Source organism: Vombatus ursinus, unplaced genomic scaffold (genome assembly GCF_900497805.2).
Source record: "Vombatus ursinus unplaced genomic scaffold, bare-nosed wombat genome assembly UNPS02004577.1, whole genome shotgun sequence".
Classification (NCBI taxonomy): domain Eukaryota; kingdom Metazoa; phylum Chordata; class Mammalia; order Diprotodontia; family Vombatidae; genus Vombatus; species Vombatus ursinus.
The window spans coordinates 2,757,687-2,779,464 of record NW_020944355.1 but is presented as its reverse complement, the minus strand read 5'-3'; the positions used below and the strand labels follow the sequence as shown (position 1 = coordinate 2,779,464).

The 21,778-nt window shown below is 38.4% G+C and overlaps 1 protein-coding gene across 1 annotated transcript in view; it reads left to right on the top strand.

Annotated features, from left to right (window-relative positions):
- Positions 1-21,778, top strand: part of DIAPH2 (diaphanous related formin 2) — a 770,217-nt gene that overhangs the window by 350,547 nt on the left and 397,892 nt on the right. Inside the window, exon 23 of the mRNA XM_027838327.1 lies at positions 9,795-9,924. Within this exon, the coding sequence (XP_027694128.1) occupies positions 9,795-9,924 (130 nt within the window). The remainder of the gene's footprint in view (positions 1-9,794; positions 9,925-21,778) is intronic.

Below are 21,778 nucleotides of genomic sequence, written 5' to 3'. Positions count from 1 at the left end.
ATGTCACTTTAATATTTTAGGGTTCACTGTAATTGTTGATTGAGGATATCAAGATTTTCTGATATACATTTAATTTAATTTTAATAATTTTAATATTTAAATTTGTAATTTAATTACATTTTCATTTTCCATTGCCTTTAATTGGATGCTCAAGTTTTCTATTTCACATACTAGCTAGATATTGCTGTGATCTTCCAGTGTCTTTCCACAAGACTTCCAGGTGCAAAAATAAGCAATATGAAAACAAAATATAACAAGAAAAAGTCTGTTTTTAAAGTAGTTTGCTCTAGCTATATTTGTCATGATGATGTTTAATTCTTGTTCTTAGAGTTATTCCTAAATAGTTCCACCTTTCCACCCATGGTCCTTCCTATGGCAGCATATATTGTTGCGCACAGTTTCTGAACTTCTATATTCTCTGTCAAATATTATTGAAGAATATATTAATTCATGACACTTCTACTACTTTTATGGTAGTATACCTTGAATTCTGGTAGAATTACCTTGGTTTTGTATAATTGGTCTGTTAGTTGTATTTCTGTTGCTAAACTCAGACAGGGTTCTAAAAATTCCATTCTCAGTACACCCATCTCCTTTTCAAAATTGTTCAAGGCATTGGCATGACTTTTGCCTTCTCTTTCATTATTGATGAGAATTTCTGGAGTGTGCATGTAGATTTTCAGTGCCTTGAAATTCTTCATATTTTCTCTTTATATTTAAATAACTGCTCAGTTTATGCTCTCATTTTTTTTAATCAGCATTTAGGAATACAATTACTTCTTATAGTTATTCTGCCTTGGTCTGCAATACATTGTTATGTAACTTATAGTAGAGGTTATCATTGATTAAGGGCAGTGTGAAGACCCTTGTTGTCACTCACCTTACCCATACTTAGTCTCACTGAAAGTGGGAATACAGAAGGGTCTGCATTATAAAATTAGATGTCATGTCAAAATTAAATAATATTATTAGAAAAGAAAAGACCTCTTGCTCTTTTTCAACTGGTAATCTTTTCCTCGCCTCACGAATTTCAAGAAGGTCCCTTCATATAGAATTTTGATCTTGCTTTTGAAATGATGCCTCTCCCATTACCCTTCTGAGACAAGACTGAAGAACTATCACAAGAGACCAATAAATATTAATGTAAAATCAAAATTAAACATAGATATGGATGGCAGACCTCATCTCTGCTCCAACCCCACCTTCTCCCATAAAGAATCAGCTACAAAAATGCAAGTTCTGAAATTGAATTTGAGTGCAAAGAGGTGATTCATTCTTTTTCTAGTAAACAGTAAACTCTTATAGTCTTTCCAAAGAAAAGCTGTAATGGCATACTTGCTCATATATGTATTACTAAAGTGTCCTTTGGCAGTTTTCATGAATTTCCTCCTCGTAAAGATTTGATCTTAGTAGCTAGCCATTTCATATGTTATTTTAGATGTTTAATTTAAGGGGAAAACTACCATTCTTAATAGAAAAAAATACTCGTCTTCAAAATAAGGCCATGAGTGGCTGTTTTAACTGTCTTTTAGGCTATTAGAAGCTGTTCAAAGTATATTAATTCACATTTAAAGAAATTTTTTGTTTATATTCTTTCTTCATGTAATGTGGCTTTAAATTCCACATGCAGTATAACATGTGCCTATTATCCAAAGGATTGTGAAGGTACTCCAGGTAAAGCAAGCATTCATGAAGTAATTAGCCCACAATGCAAGGTAGTAAGTATGTCATTAAGTGCTGAATTAAGTAGTTAAGACTTAATTGTTGGAGTTCATTTTTGAAGATTCACTGAAATTTCTGCAGATATGTGGAATTAAATTAATGTTATCTATCTATACCATATGCCCTTATTACTGCCTATCCATATCACTTTATTACATAGTTCCTTATGTTTTTCTTTATCCTACATATGGACAGTTTGTGCCTGGTCTGTTCAGCCCCAGTTGGACACACTGTACCTTAACTTCAACAAAGTGATCCCATTTTAGTCCCTTCCCCTCGATTACGAAGGACAACAGCCAGATATTTTTCTTTGCTCTGCCCCGCCCCCCAATATTCAATTAGATTGCAAGTCTCTCAAGAGGAGGCAGTATGCATTCTGCCTATTTTGAATCGCTCCCATTGCCTATCCATGCTCCACTCCCCACAATTGACACAGAAGAACTACCTTTTGACTTAATTCAGTTCCCTAGTAAGTCATCGTTTTTCTCTGAGGCATAGAAGGGCGCTATCCTTTCCTCTAGTTTAGGACCAGAGAAGGAGCTGTAACCAGCATGAAAACGTGTGATGCCCTGACATCAGTTTTGGAATGTTAGGTTACCAGCTTCTTTGTAGTCAAGTGCAGATTTACAATTTACAAGTAGCATTATTATGCCCAAAGTCAGTACTATGCACATTCAGAACAAACAATGCCTTTGTCATGCACTTTTGGGCAAAGGATGAAGGCATTTATTAGCCAGTGTCCTGCGTGGTTATGGCTGTGTTTTAATATGAGTTTGGCATTTTACTTTATCATACAGCATCGTTAGCTGGTCATGGCCTCTCAATGGCAAGTTTAACTCTCCGTAGGAATAAAAAGACAAAAATAAAAATTCCTGACTTCAAGGAGTTTATATTCTACTGGGGAATGAGCATGGGGATAAGAAGTGAAGCTACAATATGGGCATGGGGGTGGAGAGTGAGGTGCAACATGTGAACAGATAAATAAATTCAACATAATTTGATAAGGGAGAGACACTAACAAGGTGGGGACCAGAGCCAAGCCTTGGAGGAATCCAAGGTTCCTAAGAAGCTGAGATAAGAACTTTTTATATGGGGAAGAGCCCTGAAAGCAAAGGTAGACATTTGATTCACATTTGACTGCCCCCTTCTCTTCTGTGGGGATGCTTGATTGGGGTACATCAATAACCCAACAGCAAGGTACTCAGATGAATGTAATAACCAATTTGTTTACGTATAGGAAAGAATGAATGACCATTACTAATAGTTGCTTACAACCTTGATATAGAAAAACCCAATGCCCTTCCACCTTACTACAGCTGTGATTCCAGTTTAAAGAACTGCCTGTCTTCAGTAGACCACTACCCATTCCCTAGGAGGAAGGACATCAGACTCTTGCTTATCAGCTAAACTTGAGAAGTTTTGGTGCAACTCTAGGTCATTGTACTGTTGTGGTAACCCACCTTCCAGAATCATTGTGGGATAACATGAGCTGTTATTTGTAAAACGCTTTGCAAACGTTAAGGTGCTATATAAACGCTAGCTATAAAGTATAACTACGTATCTAGCATACACCCAGATAAAAACATTTACACACAGCAGTTATGTAGACGATTCTATGTGAGGACACTAGAGATGGGAGGAGTCAGGCAAGGTTTCCTGCAGAGATTGATGTCTGAGCGGCCTCTTTGCAGAAGAGGGGGGCCTGTACTTCTCAACATGGGGTGGGGGGAGGGCAGTACAGTGGCCCAGAGATGGGGGCAGTGCGTTGGAGATCTTCACTCAGAGGCTGACTGGCTGCTGGTTGGGATGTGTTGTCGAGTGGAGCCTTGTTCACGTCCAGGGTGGACCAGATGGCCCCCTGATGTTCCTTCCAACTCTGAGATCCTGTGATTCTGACAAGGTAGTGTTTTCCATGCATGACATTTTTTGTGTGGAATACTTGGAGATTAGGAGCATTCTGGAGCCCTCTGTGGAAAGATGAAAATAAGAGGAAAAAAAATTAGCTTCAAATACTAGAGCCAAGTGACATTGAATTCTAGAAAAGGTTGTTGCAAATTTATCACGACCACCTGGTCTCCCTCTTCACTGAGAGGAAAATGAGAAGAAATGGTTGGAAGTTCAACTGAAGAGAAATGAAGCTTTCAAAGTAGCCAGGCACAGAAAGACTGCATGCTGCTAGCTGAGCTCAACCAAGAGACCCTGCACCTGGAACTTTTCTTAGGCACTCACTGAAAATGCTTCTGACCACGTGTCAGGACATTGAGATCCATATCTCCGGGCCAAACCTTTTTTTAAGTATGCATATTTACATCAGCGAGTAATTTACATTCTTCCCAATTTGCCTGGCAAACATCTATCAGTTATGAAGGCAAACAGTGTTTGAATGGCAGAAAATCACACCACGTTATTCGAAAAGCTACAAATAGTTGAGCTGTACCTTGTCCATGCAAGTCTTTTCTATTTGTGGACCACGTGAGTAAATGATTAGAGTTAAGGTAGATGCAATTAATATAAATTTAGTTACTAATCTCCAAGTTTAATTACTTGTTGGTCAAATGATAATTAAAATTAAAATAGCAGTATGGCTTATTAATTGATGGTGCTTTGACAGTTAAGATAGTGAAGTACTCTTAAGTATTTCAGTGTTATAATCCCCTGGTAATTCAGTTTAATGAAAAAATAAAATATAAGACTTAAAAAAATCTTAATTACTTCTGCCTTGTATATTTAGTTGTATCTGACTATAAAGGGGCAGCTTTTTTACTTTGGTTGGGTTCTTCAACTTCATGCATCTTGCAGAAGAGAAGTGATACTTTTCCTGAGGGTCTTTGCTGCTAGAAGAGTAGTTCCTTTTTTCATCCTATCCCCCCATTCCTTTTTGTTCCCCTCCTCCTTGTCCCCTATAGTGAGACAGATTCAAGTCCCTTTTTCTGTCTCCTTCTTGCACCTCTCTCTACCCTCCAACGTTTCTTCCACACAAAGTGATTGCCAAAGTGATTTCTTCAAAGCAAGGTCTCATCATATCACCTCCTTGTTCAATAAACCTATTACCTCTGAGATCAAATATCAACTCCTCTGTCTTACATTTAAATAAAGCTCTTCACAGTGTGACCCCTTCCTATCTTTCCTGTTTCATTACATGTTGTTGTTGATTCGTTTTCACATGTGTGACTCTTTGTGACCCCATTTGGGATTTTCTTGGGAGAGATATTGGAATGCTTTGCCATTTCCTTCTCTCCCTCATTTTACAGATGAAGAGACTGAGGCAAACAGGGGTCAGTGACTTGCCCAGGGTCACATAGCCAGTAAGTGTCTGAGGCCAGATTTCGACTCGAGTCTTCCTGCCTCCACGCCTGGCGCTCTATCCACTGTGCCACCTAATTGTCCTTACACATTCTGCGTACACATTCCTTACGCTTTGCTGCCCTTCACATATTCTGCATACCATCCATGCTGGCCTACCTGTTTTTCTTGACACAGGACATTCTATCTCCTGTGCTCCACTCTGCACTTGGCTGTGCCCAGTGCCTGCAGTGCTATCTAAACGACAGCCTCTTAAAATCTGTGATTTTCTTCAGGACTCAGCTTCCGTATCCCCAGGAGCTAGCACCTTCCCTTCTTTTCCAAACTATCTTGCATTCATTTGCTGTGTAGTCTGTATGTACTTATACATGTCTATGAGTTTATATGTGGAAAGGCGGCATGGTAGAGTGGACAGAGAGTTGAACTCCGAGTCACAAAAGCCTAAACTCGACTCATCCTCGTGACATAAGATGTCAGTTTGATCCTTCATCTGACATCTATTATTTGTGCGACCCTGGGGAAGTCACTTAACCTCTCAGTGCTCTATGCACATCTCTCAAAGATTATAACTTGCAGAGAAGCTGCCAATCTACATGAGTAGGAGGACTCTATCCTTCAATCTGCTGTCAAAGTGATTTTGCTCAGGTGCTGGTCTGACCACGTCACTTCTGGATTCAGTAAGCTCCATCGGGTGGGTCCCTCTTACTTCCAGGATCCAATATGAAATCCTCTATTTGTCTTTTAGAGGCCTTTCTATCCTACCCCCAGGCCCCCCCCACCTCCCTTTCTGGTGTTCTTATGCCTCTCTGTGCTCTAGCTTGTTGACATGACTTGAATGTAAGTCAAGCCCCTGAGGACAGGGGCTGTTTGGTCTTTGTATCCCCAAGACTTAGCACAGTGCCTGGCACCTGGAAAACAGTAAATGCTTGTTGACTATTTGACTGATTGAATGATCAGACATAAAGAGGAGTCATTAATGAGATGATGTCACCCTGCCAGAAAGTCTTAGAGTTCTCTTCCAACCCAGAAGCTTTTGAACTATCAATCTAAAGTTGATTTGGACTTTAATTTTGCTTTGAAAATGTTACTTCTCGTAATGAATTATGGCCGTGTGGTGTAGTGGAAAGAATAGTAGAGGCTAGGAATAATGGTATTTGAGCTACATATTTATGAAGAAAGCTTTTTATGAGCCATAAATCCCAGTATTAATGTGGTGTTATTCATATACTTTGACAGATCTCTGGTTGCATCAATATGTGTGCCCCTGTGAGTGGTGCGGATTGTAAGCCATCCTTGTCTACTCTTTATCTGTAACTTTTGTCCATCGCTTCCCATAACACTTCTATAGCTTCTGCTCCAACATTCTGGGCACCTTCCTTTCTATCACTTCACATTTCCTGGATACCAGTGGGGCCTCCATTAGCCCTTGCATTTTATATATGACTAGCTGACCTCCTTTGGATCAATCTTGCACTGCTACAATGCCATCCTTTACCCTGCTTTAGTCACAGAATCCTCCCCTCATCCACCATGGGGCTCTTTGTCACCTTTTGGGTGAACCATAGCTTTATTTGGAGGAGGCTGTATTCTATGACTCATAGCTATACAGCAGTACATGTATTGTTAAGAAAAATATGGGCCTCTCTTGCAGGAGGAAGCTTGGGCTTATTAAAAGGCTTTCATAGATTCCTAAATGCAGTTTAGCCTGCCTTCCTCCCCTGCTCAGTTCTGGACTCAGCTCGTTGTCTATGCTCAGTGTCCATCCAAGATTTATGTACTGAGCGACTATCTTTGTGGGTCGTCCATCTTGTATGTCATTATGTGAACGATACACATTCTGTAGCCCCCATAGGCTTCCTATAGAAGAAGAATTTTCTTTTTCTTTTCTTTCTTAAAAACAAGTACAGAGCACAGTTTGCCTACCAGATGGACAGTTAATAATGTTTTTCTGCAGCAGGATGTTATGCTAGACTTTTAGACAGCGACTAGCACTTTTAGTAAAATTTTAAAGTAATTTTTGAGAAAAAAGTAAAATGCCCATGTTATTATATTTTTCAATGCTTAACCTAGCATTGGAAATTGTGCGGACTGCGCTAATGCTAGACAAAACCATAATACAGTTCTGAGGCCACTCACTCTAAATGCACTTCCCACTGGTTCCTATAAAGCAGAGAGTTTTACTGAAGTCACATTGCCCCCAGGGATTTCGTTCATTTCTGTTGTCATAGAAGTGTTTGGTAGATCAGCATGATAACACATTGAATATTAAAGATTTTATTTTGAAAGAGAAAGCCGCTGTGTTTAAAGTGCCCCCAGAAAAGCTAATTGTGAATTGAACTAGTACAACTTTGCCATAAGTGACATTTTCTGTCTCCCATTAAGACTAATTTTTCTTTTTATTTTCCTGGTCTTGGGGGAAGATTTTAAATTTTGCAAGTGAATCAGAACTTTAAGAAACTGAGGGGAAGCTGTTAAAAAGAAAGTCCTAAGTACAGGCTTGATTTATTAATTGAGATAAGCCTTTTTTCTTTAGTCATCCAAACAGGAGGGATTGGATTTCTTTCAGAGAGAGAGCCCCCCTCTTTTATATAACTTCTGTAAGCCTATTTACGACCTGTGCTCATTTTTTTCTGTGTTGGATAAATCTGTATATGAACATCAGTGGACAAGCCTTTCATTTCTGGGTTATAGAATAAAATATCCAACTGGAAGAACCCAACGGAATGAGAAAACTAGCTACTTGATGCCATATTTCTGTATCTTCACTAAGTAAATTCTTGATTTCATTTGCAGCTTAGTTTAGTATGAATGTCATATCAAAGAAAACACCAGCTATTTAGACCAAAGACAGCTCGTATGCGTGTGTTTGTGTGTTTGACATTAGAAGCTTTTTACAATTCCACATGTGATAACCTTGTGGCAATTTTTTGGGTAATTATTATATTAGAGATGAGTGGGGGAGTAAAGCATTCCTTATACTTTGGATTCTGTAGCCAAGGCACACGTGTAAATCAGCATTGCAGATGTTTTGCCTGGAGACCTAAGAGGTTTGGGGAGACATCTTAGCTCTCTTCAAGTATTTGAAAGGCTCTCATATGGTCGTCCTGCTTGGCCACAGAGGCAAGAACGAAGTGCAGGCAGTAGAACTTGCAGAGAAGCAGATTGGGCTTTCGTAGAAGGAAAAACTTTTTCAAACATTCTGTCTTTTTCACTTAACACTTGTTTTCTCTCTCTCTCTCCTGCCTCCCGCCTTCCCGCTGGCAGAAAAAAAGAAAGAAAAACAACAAGCTCTTGTAACAAATAAGTATACTCAAGCAAAACAAATTCTTGCATGAGCTATGTCCAAAACTGTGTCTCCCTCTGTACCCTGAGTCATCACCTCTCTCTGGAGGGGCTGGGATGCCACTGCTCCCTTCATCGCTGGGCCTCTGGATGCACAGCTGGCCATCGCCTTCATCAGGCTTCTCAAGTCCTTCAAAGTTTTTCACTTTGTGGTGTTGTTGCCATTGTTTAAATGGGTCTCCGGGTTCTGCTCACTTCACTCTGCATTATTTCATACGGGTTTTCCTAGTTTCCCCTGAAACTGTCCATTTCATTGTTTCTTCCAACCTAGTGTAATCAGGTACATTGATATACTGCACTTTATTAGCCTTCCCACAGTAAGGGGGCAGCCCAGGAGTTGCCGGTTCTTTGCTACTACAAAAAGAGCATCTCTCTCCCTCTCTCTCTCCCTCTCCCTCTCCCTCTCTCTCTCTCTCTCTCTCTCTCTCTCTCTCTCTCTCTCTCCCTCTCTCCCTCTCTCTCTCTCTCTCTCTCACACACACACACACAGATTACATATGAGTCTTTTTTTCTGTTTTCTTTGAGGAATAGGCTTTATAGGGGTATCTCAGAGTCAAAGGGTATTTATACAGAATTGGGGCATAGCTAAATTGCTTAAGGAAAATAAAAACAAAAATCTCTGAAAGGTAAAAGCTTGTCTAAACCAGTGTCAAAATGGGCTACTTACCCCTCAATAGAGTGACTGCCCTATGCCTTGAAGTACTCAGGTAGAAACTGGGGGATCCTTTGTAGGTGGAGAGGGCATTCTTGCTTTTATTTTCATTTACCTATGATATTTAAATTAATAATAGTCAAGGATCAGCATAGCTTTAGCACTATCTAAAAATCTAAAAATGGATTTAAGCCATTGTGATCCAAAGCACAGAATCTTGAGGTTTGGGTGGAACACTAGGATCGTTTTAAAATAAGAGGCAGTAGGGGCAGCTAGATGGCGCAGTGGATAAAGCTCCGGCCTTGGAGTCAGGGGGACTTGAATTCAAATCTGGCCTCAGACACTTGACACTTACTAGCTGTGTGACCCTGGGCAAGTCGCTTAACCCCAAATGCATCACCAAAAACAAAAACAAACAGATAAAAATAAAATAAGAGGCAGTTACAGAATTGGGCTTAAAAGAATATATATGTACATATATGTCTGTATATGTATATATACACATATATGTGTATATATAATATACAAAGATGTTCTAAAGAATATACAAAGATGGCTAATTTTGACGTACATTATCTTTCTCTTTTAGAAGCTGTGTTTATTTTAATAATATAATGTAGAATTCATGTTAGTCCTCATTAGAAAACTATTCTGTACAACTTCATTTTAAATGAATAATGAGTTGAACTGAAATGATAGGTGAAGCAAATTAAGAGATAACCCCAGACTTTGAGTTGATATTATTCAAATGACTTTGTTTCCCATTTTCCTCCAGATCAGAGATACTAAATCATCAGATCAAAAGACCACGCTGTTACATTTTCTTGCTGAAATTTGTGAGGAAAAATACCGGGACATCCTTAAATTCCCAGATGAATTGGAGCATGTTGAAAGTGCAAGCAAGGGTAAGCAAAGTGACCGTTGTGAGGTGGTGAGTTTCCCTTTAAATTGTCGCATTATGAAGCCAGGGAACAGGACTTATTCCCATGGTGGTTTACGTTCATAAGAAAGGCAAGGAAATGTTGTTTTTCCCTTTTAAGTATCATGTAGCGGTATATCACGTTCCTTTGGCATGCATCTACTTTTAGATGTTTTATCATAGAAAATGATGTCCAGTTCCCTTTAATTCTTTTACTACTTTTCCATAGATTTCACATCTTTAGTCAAATTATGAAAATTGAAGTACTTTATTTGTATTAGATTAAGAATAACCATATCATCAATGTATATATTAGAAATCTCATTCTGGGGAATGGTAATAACATTTTCAGTGTGTTTATATGATCCAGCTATGAGCATTGAATTTTTCTGCAGTTATTTAGGTCTTCTTTTATTACTGTGGTATTTGTTTTATATTTGTGTTTATAAAAGTTTTGTGTGTGTAAGTTAGCCCCTTAATATCTTATGCATTTTATTTTTTTTTTATTTGAGGAGGTAATGTAAACAGTTTAACTTGATGGAATCCCCTATGATTACTCTTTCATGTTTACTTTTTCATGCTTCTCTTAACTCTTGTATTTGATTTTCATATTTTCCATTCACTCTGATCTTTTCATCAGGAGTCCTTGAAAGTCCTATGTTTCATTAAATGTCCATTTTTACCCCTGAAGGATTATGTCACTTTTACTGGGAAGGTTATTTTTGGTTGTAATACTAGCTCCTTTGCCTTCCAGAATATCATATTCAAGCCCTCCTCTCCTTTAATATGGAAGCCACTATATCTTGTGTGATGCTGGTTATGGCTCCACAACACTTGAATTGTTTTTTTCTGATCGCTTCCACTATTTTCTCCTTGAGCCAGGAAGTCGGGAATTTGGCTATAATATTCCTGGGAGTTTTCATTTTAGGATTTCTTTCAGGAGATGGTTGGTAGATTCTTTCAACTTCTGTTTTACCCTCCAGATCAGGCCTGCACAACTTGGAGCTGTTTATGGCCCCCTGGGCTGCCTGCCACATGCCAAAGGATTTCCTCTATATACAAAGGATATTTTCCTCTACGTTTTTCGCAGGATTCCCCCAAATCCTTTGGCATGCTGCAAGCAGCCCTAGGACCATAAGTGGCCTACAGGCCACAAGTGGTGCAGGCTTGGTTTAGATCTAAGATATCAGAGCAGTTTTCCTTGATAATTTCTTGAAATATGATGCCTAGGCTCTTTTTTTTGGTCATGGCTTCAGGTTGTCCAACAGTTCTTAAATTACCGCTCCTTGATGTATTTTCCATATCATTTTTTTCCAATGACGTATTTCACATTTTTTTCTATTTTTCATTCTTTTGGATTTCTTTTGTTTCTTGAAGTCTCATGGAGTCACTTCCACTTGCCCAATTCTCATTTTTAAGGAATTATTTTCTTTGGTGAGAATTTGTACCTCCTTTTCCATTTGGCCTATTCTGCTTTTTAAGGAGTTCTTTTGTTCAGTGAATTTTTGTGCTTCTTTTACCAATAAGCCAATTCTGTTTTTTTGTGGTATTTTCTTCAGTATTTTTTGTGCCTCTTTTACCAAGCTGCTAATTCTCTTGCGTCACTCTTATTTCCCCCCCAATTTCTTCTCTCCCACTCTTATTTCTTTTTTGTACCCTTTCAGAAATTCTTGTTGGGCTGGGACCCAGTGAGCATTTTTCTTTGAGGATTTTTGTGACTGTTTTCACATTGTTGTCTTCTTCTGAGTTTATGTCTTGGTCTTCCTTGCCACCTTGATAGCTTTTTATGGTCAAATTCTTTTTTGTTGTTGTTGTTGTTTGCTCATTTTTCCAGCCTATTTCTTTACTTTAAATTTTATGTTAGAGTTGGGCTATGCTCACTGTGAGGTTAAAAGGCATTGTTCCAGCTTCAGGCATTTTTTTGTACTGCTATTTTCAGAGCTAGTTCTGGGTGTCTGCAAGGTCTTTGGTGCTTCTGAAGTGGTGTGATCCAGGGAGAGGTGTGGTCACTGCTTTTCTGGTCTGTGCTCTGGTCTTTACCCAGGAAGGGCCCCTGCAACCATATGTGTTACTGCTCCTGTCTGCCTTGGAACTAAAACCAGGGCCCTTGGTCCCATGTTCCCAGAAGTGCTTTTTTCTACCCTGGAACTGCAACCCAGAGCTGTGTATGTGCAGCAGAGTTGCCAAACAGCTCCAGATGTACCCAGTACTAGTAAAGGGTCTCCTGTAATCTCTTTTTGGCCAGTTTTTTGGCTCCCTTACTGTCTCTGGGTTAAGAGCTTCAGAAGCTGCTGCTGTTGTAGCTGCTTCCAAGGCCCTCAACAGAGTTTGCCGCACTATGGACCACACCCTCACCCATTTTATTATTTTAAATGACATTTCTCTTTATCCTTCTTCCTTCTCTTTTTTGTTATTTATATAAAGATATGCTAGTGGATTTTGTGGCTTGAGGATTGAAGAAAGGTCAATAGATATGGCAATTAGAGATCATTGGTATCTTTGGAGAGAGCAGTTTCAGTTGAGTTAATAATAGCACATGCCTTACAGGGCTATTGTGAAGATCAGATGAGATGATATACCTAGAGTACTTAGCAAACTTTAAAGTGCTATGTGAATGTATCATTATGATGATGATGATGATTTAAGTTCCTGTGCCTCAGTTTCTTCATATGGAAAATCAGAACTGAAATCCTCTGGGTTTACAAGCCTGATTTCAGAGAGTTAAGAAAAGACAGAGTTATTGATGACATCTAATAACAATGGTAGGATCTGGTGAGTGTTGCTTTTTTTTTTTTTTTTAAAGAAAGGGACCGGCTGGCATCTGTTTGTAGGCAGCATAGAAAGAATCAGTAGCTATGGAGAGATTTAGTGTTATAGAGGGAGTTGGATGCTAATGGGAACATTCTTTAGAGAAGATTAGAAAGGGTTCTTGATGGCCTAGACCATGAAGCTAAGTGACATTGCCTTAGCCCCTGTACATAATTTTTACTCTGAAGAAGTTCTCAAGGTCATGAGGATCAGAGAAAATTTCCCATCCTTCATCTTGTTGATTATCTGAACCAGAAGTCCTATATGTTCTTTTGCTTTACGTCGTCTCTTATTCCAGCATTTTCTTTGATTTCTTGTCATTGATGAGTAGCCTTGGTTTTGCTTATGATACAAATCTCTTCCTCCTGACTGCTGTAAGTGAAATTTGTAACTTTTTACTTCTTTTCAGGGTGAGTTAAGTTGGTTTTTCTCACATGGTGTCCAGTCAGTTCTCATGATTTTTCACTTATTTTTCTGATACTCTTGAGCAGTTTTCTTGCATAGTTTTGTGAAATATGGTATTCTGAGAAACCAGGATAACCACAATTGTTTCCCTGAGCTCTGTCTTCTAGATTTGTTGTTTGAGTTTTTAGAGACTGCACATGTTCTTTCAGTTTGTCTATTTAGAAAAAAAAAATTACCCTGTTTGTTGTTGCGTATTGAATTTTTTGTTTCCTTTTCCTGTTGTTCTGCTTTTTCAGACTGCTTTGCTGTATTGATATTTTCTGTCTAATATTCCGAACTATGGCTTTGCTCTAAGGTTTTACTTGTGAACACGTTTCTTTTTCCCTCATTTAAAAAAAACTTTATTTAGCATATTTCTTACTGCTTTGTAATAATGAAAATGAGCTGGTATTAGATATGAACATTTACTTAGCCATCTTCCCAAGTAAAATCTTTTGGAAAAAATAAAAAAAAACTTTGAGGGATGTTAGCAAGCCCTCTAAAGCATACAAGCATCTCATTTCTGAAATATAACAATTCAGATGTACCAGTAAATAACACCTTTTTCATTGGAAATTTAAATTACTGAATCTAACATTTATTTTCAACTGGTTCTCAGAGGCATCACTGTGTATAAATATACATATACCCATACATCTACATATATGTATACATATACATCTCATTTTTCCATTTGAATAATTTTCTAAAGCCATTAGCTTCACTAAACATTTATACTGTCTAGTTCACCACCTAATAATCTATTCTGTAACTCTGTTAGCAACTAGAAGATGTTTTGAATTTTTGTTTAAGGCAAATGCTATTTACCATACCTTGTTGAAAGTTGAATCAACAAATGAATATTATCTCAGGAATGCCCAGCTACCTGTCATTTTTGCTGAACCAAGTTGTTAATGCTAAATATCTGTTGTTTTTTTTAAACCAAGCCAAAGAAGGTTAAAATGCCAAGTATTTGGAAGGGAACAGCTCAGGCACAGAATGTATGTGATATACAAGGCCCCTCAGAAGGCAACATGGTTGCAGTGGAAATAGTGTGGGGCTTGAGAGTTAGGAGAATTGAGATCTAATCCTTACTTTGCCTCTAATTGGTTAATAAATTAGCAAGTTTCCGCTTAGGAGACTTGTTGGTACAGTGGAAAGAGCACTGGTGTTCGAGTCAGGAAGACCTGAGTTTGAATCCTGTCTCAGACACTTCACTAGCTATATGACCCTGGGCAAGTCACTTAACCTCTGTCTGCCTCAGTTTCCTCATCTATAAAATGGAGATAATGATAGCATCTGCCTTAAAGGGTTATTGTGAGGATCAGATGAGCTAGTATATCTAGAGTACTTAACAAACTGTAAAGTATTATGTAAATGTGTTATTATTATTATTATCAAAGTTCTTGTACTTTAGTTTCTTCATATGGAAAATTAGAACAGAAGACCTCTAATGATACGTTCAACTCTGTTCAATTGTTTCAGTTGTGTCTGACTCTCTGTGACCCCGTCTGGGGTTTTCTTGGCAGAGACACTGGAGTGGTTTGCCATTTCTTTCTCCAGATCATTTCACAGATAACGAAACTGCGGCAAGCAGGGTTAAGTGACTTGCCCAAGGTCATACAGCTAGAAAGTGTCTGAGGCCAGATTTGAACTCATGAAGATGAGTCTTCCTGACTTCAGGCCAAGTGCTCTGTGAACTGTGGTGCCACCTAACTATCCTCAAGACTGTCTAGTTTCCTTTATTGTATGAAAGATCTTTTGTATTATCATATGAGATAATATTTACCATGGATATTCCAAAAGATTATTTCATCTTTGAATAGCATATATGACTTGTCCCTCAGATATCCAAATTTAATAATTTAGAAATCATGTCCATAGTTAATATGCAATTAATTTGTTAACATATTAACGATTACAGAAATTTTATTTGCTTCATTTTGAAATAAGTGAATTACTGCCAACCCAAATATTTCCTCCTGTTATGCCACATAAGTGCTGTCATTAAAATGTCCGCTGCTGAGATATGAACTTTAGATTTGTTCGTGTCACTGAATATGTAGTGGGTTGAAATTATCCTAAAAATTGAGCCTAGTTTATAATTTCCTTTGATAGCATCAGTTACTCCAGCCTGCCAAAGTAACATCGTGGAAGCACAGACAGCAATATGTGTTTGGATTTTTGCTACATAAATAAATCTTTGCGCTAAATTCCCATCTTTTTCTGATTGTTCATTTCATTTGTGCCTTCATTAAATTTTTTTTTGAAAAATTTGTTCTAATAAAGCATGTAGAATATCCATTTTAGAGTTCATTCCTTAATGACAGATCATGCCCATATTCCAGGTTCCATTGGAATGGAAAATTTTAGGATGGATCTAATCAGCAATTTTGAATGCAGTGAACAGTTCCAGAAGGCTGAGCACTGGGAAAAGACCATTATATTTCTCCAAAAGGAAGTCATTGGTGTGTTTAGAGCAATATCAGTTGAGTAAAAAAGAGGAGCTAGTATGTCAGAAGTTTAACAGAGAGTTTCACAGAGGATGTAGGTGGTAAGGGCATAGAGGAAGCAAGGCTTAGTAAGCAGAAGAAAAATCCATCCATAGAAGAAGTCTGGTGCTCTGCTTTCCAGGGTGGTCCAGGAGTCAGTAGAGAGTGATGCTTCAGCCATACAGAGGAGGATACAAATAAAGAGATAAGACTGATGATCATGTTGAAGAAACTGACTGGGTTCAATAACCATAGGTATTGGACTGTGTATATCTCCTCCATCCATGTCCTCTTCCCACCAAACAGAATATCACCAGCCTCACAGCACACAGAACAAGTCCCCAGTTGATGGTCCAAGTGGAATGTCCACTTTGAAGGTGTTCTGTGGCCTTGGGCCAGGGAAGATCTCACTATAACTTTTCTGCCAGGCTCTGGTTTTGTTCAGCATATAGCATGTTTTGAACTATTGTTCACTGAACTAAATCATTGAGTCTAAAAGCATTTATTTTCTCTAATCATATATGTGTATTTCAATCCCCCTTTTCTCTCGAGGGTACCAGGAGTGTTTCATCTCTTTCTCATTTCCTCCCCTGACCTATCTATCCTCTCTCCATCTATCTATCCCTGATCTATCCTTCTCTACATCCTCTAGATCACTTTGAAAAACATGTCAACATATTGACCTTCCTCTCCTTTTTGGGGATAGTGGCTCCTGAGAAGCAGGAAAGCCTTGATGTTGTTTTCTAACTGTATCTTGTGTGATTTTAGTGGTATGTATTTGACTCTTTCTTGGTGAGGCGACCCCTTCTGATGAGACAGTCGACATCTGCTCAGTACACAGTAGGATCTCTTCTGCTCTTTTTGGGGCTTGGACTCCTTTGCCAATCTGGTGGGCTGCTTTGTGTCATGGACTCCTTTTCACAACCATGTTTTTAAGTGCATAAAATTAAATAGGATTACAAATTTATACTGAAATGCAGTTACTGTTTGTTTTTAAGTTCACAGACCCCAGGTTATAAACCCCAGATATATAATCTTATAGAGTTACCCAGGGCACTGATTTAAAGTGATTTTCTCTGGGTGACGCAGCCAGTAGATGTCAGAGGTGGTACAAGACCCCAAGGCCAGCCCTCTTGCTACCACACCATGGTGCCTGTTCCTTTGGTTTTCCTCTTAGTATTTCTTTTTCCCTTGATTCCCTTACCCTTAACTTAAATCCTCAGACATGGGCCTGCCTTTCTAGGACTCCAGCTCAAAGCAATTACAATTGTTTTCTGAAGGAAGGGAAAAAGAATATCAGCGCATTTGGATAGGAACCCAATTAAAGAGAAAATTGGAGGAAACAAAAGGATGAAAAGGTTATGATCAAATGTTTTGTCAGATTATACCAATTATGTGGGAAATCCCTGGCTTTGAGATGCTCTCTGTGAAACTGCCTTTCCGACTATATATGTTTCTGTTTTGGCCAAGCAGCAAATGCTACAGCAATGTCTGTGTCAGCCGAGCCTTGGAGGTATAAGCATCGGAATGCATTGAAAAGCAGGACTTTCCCTAAGAACGTGGAATTCAAACACTTTCTTTACTATTAGGCACTAATGTTATTAATGAGGAGTCGCCATCACTGTTGAAATCATAAATTCCCTTAGAAATAGCAGTGGAAGCAAGACTTTATCACTTAGCATTTTCCTCTGCCCTAGACTTTAGCAAGCATGTTCCAGAACAAAAGTTGCGAATATGTAAAACCTTGTGTGGATGAATTAATAAACCTTTATTGAGTGATTCCTGTGTGCCCAGCACCGTGCTGTGTGCTGAGGATGCAAATGCAAATATGCAAATGACAGATTGTGCTTCCATGTAGGAACACCAGAGTCCTTGTTCACATGGTCATGTCATTTTTAAATAGCTGATGGAACAAACCTGGAATGCTTCGAACATTCACATGCTAGTTGTCATAGAGAAAAAAATATTTGTAACATAATTGGGCAGTTATTTCTTGCTTAGAACACTATCAAAGGGAAGGGAAGAGAACACGCATTTTTTTTTAAAGGCAATTGGGGTTAAGTGACTTGCCCAGGGTCACACAGCTAGTAAGTGTCAGGTGTTTAGTCTGAGGCCGGATTTGAACTCAGGTCCTCCTGACTTCAGGGCCGGTGCTCTATCCACTGCGCCACCTAACTGCCCCCAAAACAAGCATTTCTTAATGCTTGTTTTTATATTATAAAAATTTTTATATTTTTTATATTTATGTAAAATTTATATTTATATAAATTTATGTAAAATTATATATATTTATATATATTTATATAAATTTATATAAATTTATATATATTTATATAAAATTTATATTTATAAAAATAACTAGTAAGTGTTTGACATTGGATTTGAACTCGGGTTTTCCTGACTTCCAGCCCAGTACTCTTACCCACTGTTCCACCTAGCTGTCGTTTAATTTTCTGTGTGTGAACTACTTGCACCATGGGTGTTCTCAACCATTAAGTGAGAACCAGTGCTCCAGGGCATGGTCTCTGTAGCAGATGGCAAGTAGGTTTGGCCAGGAGGTTGTAGAATTGGTGCTTAGACATGAGGGAATGAAATGAAGACCAGATAAGCATCAAAATTATGACTAGGTAACTATCGAGAGCCAATGTTGAAGTATTCTAAAGGGAGCTTGATAGAGGATACTTGATCACAAACCAGCCCAAAAGCACTGATTGGTTGAATTCCACGTATTTTTCTTTTGAGTCTCTACTGCAGTGAACTTAAGCTCATTTGAGCGTAAGCCATGGTCCGTGCTTTCAAAGAACTTGCAGTTTAGTTTAGGGAGCTATGTCCATGAGCCTATTAGTAAGCAACACCTCTGTAGGACATATTGATGCTTTGAATTTTAGTGGTTTGTTATCTTATCAAGGTTGCTATGCAGATCGCAACCTAGCCATGGCCTCCCATAAATCTTGCCCATGGTTTCTTTTCATTGCTCAGGAGGCCTTCCTCTAGTTCTCTTGACGTAGTGTGAATACTAATGAAGTGCCTGAGCTGTCCATCACAAGCAATCTCATCTTTTTTTTTCAGTCTCATTTCTGATATCTTCCTTTAAATAACTTGAGTTGTGTAGTTCTTGGCTAATAATTTGTTGCCTGGTATATGATAGGCACTCAATAAATGTTTATTGATTGATTGCTAAATCTTGCTCAAATCTTTCATGTTCCTTTCTTGTGTCTTCTGGGTGATTCTCACCTTTAATTCTTTGGAGATTGGCCTTTCGTGATTTGTAGCCATACAGAATTGATGCAAGAGTAATGATCTTGAAATATTATTTAAATAATAATCTTTAAATGGTGAGCTTTTATTTCACAGAGAAGTTTGGGGTCTCTGAGGCCCAGCCTGTGGTTTATCCCCGGTGTCTGCCATCCTGCTTCATATTGTAGTGTGAGCAATAGGTATTCCTCCACACTTGATTTTGCCTCTTCAGATACTTAGGCCGAACTCTCTTGCCTGATCGTGATTTTCTTTTTGTATTTCTTCCATTGTTATGAGGCTTGATGCAGTGAACTATAATACAATAAAACAACAAAAACGATAATGTTTTACACAAAGAGGCCCATCTGGATGGACATTACCAACTCTAGGAAATTTTTCTTCCATGTGGACTCTGTAACCAGACATTTGCCAAGAAAGCGACAAAAACCTTTAGGGAGCATCCATCTGTCTCTCTCCCCCTTTTGGGTTTTGCTTGATACTGATAACTAGAATGTCATTAAACAAAGTTTTCTCAGTTGCTTTTTTTTTAACGGAATCTGAATGATTTTGACATATGCATGTGAAATACCTTGTTAAAAGATAGTCTTTGGCGTTCTTTTGCTCTATTGAATCAAATTTTCTATGGTCAATACATAAGAAGTACAGTGAAACCTTATGTTCCCTGCACCTTTCAGCCAGTTTTGTTTCTTTAAAGATACGTCATCCTGTAGGTTAGCCCTTGCAAATATCTGCCTCTTTCCATCTTTTACCTTTATCAATTATACCCTTGACTGGTGTGTAGATTATTTTCATATATATTTTATATGAATGGGAAAGCAAGCATAAGCATGTGTTCTAGAGTTAGGAATGTGAATGAACTGGCTGGCTAGAATGACAACTGAGGGCTTGGCCTTGACTTCTCACTCTGGCACTTACTGTCTGAATCACCACAGGAAAGTCTCTTAACCTCTCTGGGCCTCAGTTTGCTCATCATTGAAATGAGGGCCTTGGACTATAACCTCTCAGGTATTTTCATGGCCTAAATCTCTGCTTCCGTGATCCTAATATCCTCTTGGTCACCTTTTATTTGATAAAAATAACATGTAAATTTTTTCACCCAAAGCCAGTGGTATCTTTTATTCTTTAAAAAAAACCCCAAAACTTGAGAATAATTATTTGAACATTTTCAAAATTATATCACCTCCACTATTGATCTTTTTGGGGCATACTTGTCTTCCCAACTTTGTTTTCTTTACCACTTTTCTATCTTCTCGTGTACCAGGCTAGCAGCTGGGATGTTTGACTCCGTAGATGGTGGTTTAACTGTAATTGATGGACAAAAGTGTTTGTTATAGAAATATTTAAATATTTTCTTCCATTTTTTATCTACAGGAAGCTTTTTCCAGTTCCTCTTATTTCTAGTGCCATTCCTCTGTTGATTATCTTCAATGTATCGTGTATGTAGCTTGTTTGTATATACTTGTTTACATACTGTCTCTATTATTAGACTGTGAACTCCTTGACGGAAGGCATCATCTTTTACCATTCTTTGTATTTGCAGTGCTTAACACAGTGCCTAGCACATAGTAGGTGTTTAATAAATGTTTATTGATTCACCAATTGATTATTATCTACAAGTCTCTTCTTTAAATGCCCTTGTGGATGATTTTGTTCTCTTGCTAAATTTACTACTAATTTGTTATTCAGAGACAGTGTGGTACAGTGACCCTGGATTTACCATCCCAGACCCAGGCTCACCTCCTTCTTCTGCTGCTTAGTGCCCATGTGACCTTAGGCAATGCACATAAGCAGCCTCTCTGGTCCTCAGTTTTCTCATGTAAAATGGAGGGGCTGGAGGATGACGTTGTACTGAAAGGCTTTGAAGGGCCCTTCCAGCTTTCATTGCCTAATCTGTGTACTCTGTGATCTCCTGCTTTTGACACTTTTATGAAACCATTCTGCTCATAATCTTTCACCACTATCCTTTGAAAGTTCTTACAAATTAGTTTATATGTGGAGCTGCCCTTGGCTGCCTTATTTCTCATCTTGGCAAAGATATGTTTGCTGGGTGAGGCAGTTTTTAGGTTACTTTGATCATCCGGTCATGACCTTTGTTTTACAATGGTTAAAACTTCCTAAGGATATAGTGATGGTCCATGCAGATGTCTGTGCTTTAATCCCTTTCCCATTTTGTGGGGCCAACAGTTTGATTAAAAGTAGATCAGGTTGTAATTTCCTTGTTTGAATGCAATAATTCTCACGTTTCTTCTATTTTTCTGGTAAGATATTGATCTTGATTTTGATATTTTTCCTAATAAGCCAGTTTTTGCCTGTACATAAATAGCTGAATGAAAAGCATTCGTTAAATACTTGATTTATGCCAAGTGTGGTAGATATAAGTATTAAAGCAAGATGGTCCCTACCCTTAAGGAGATTATATTCTAATGGGGGAGATGACGTATATAAGGAATTCGTAGCCAAAGAACAGTCCTTTGATTTAGGAAGTCACAGGGATGCTGAGTAGAATCTTAGAGAAATAAATTGACATTACCTTTCCAGAAGCAGTGATTGAACTCAGTGGTTCTGGCACTAAATCTATGATCCTGATTGCCATTTTCAGAGGGAGTGGTGTGTTCTTAAGGTTGAGGGGACACAGCTACAGGGCAAAGTGGATAACAAGGAGATTGGGGTAGATGATCAAATGGTATGTGAAGCATGGTCTGGGATGACCTGGATATAATACAACATCAGTCTTGGTGCTGGCTGACTCAATAGGCAGGATAGCAAAGCACCAGAACAGTGTGGTTTCAAAGCTGAGTGGATCATTGTCATCTAAGACTTGGGTCTCTGGAGGTCTAG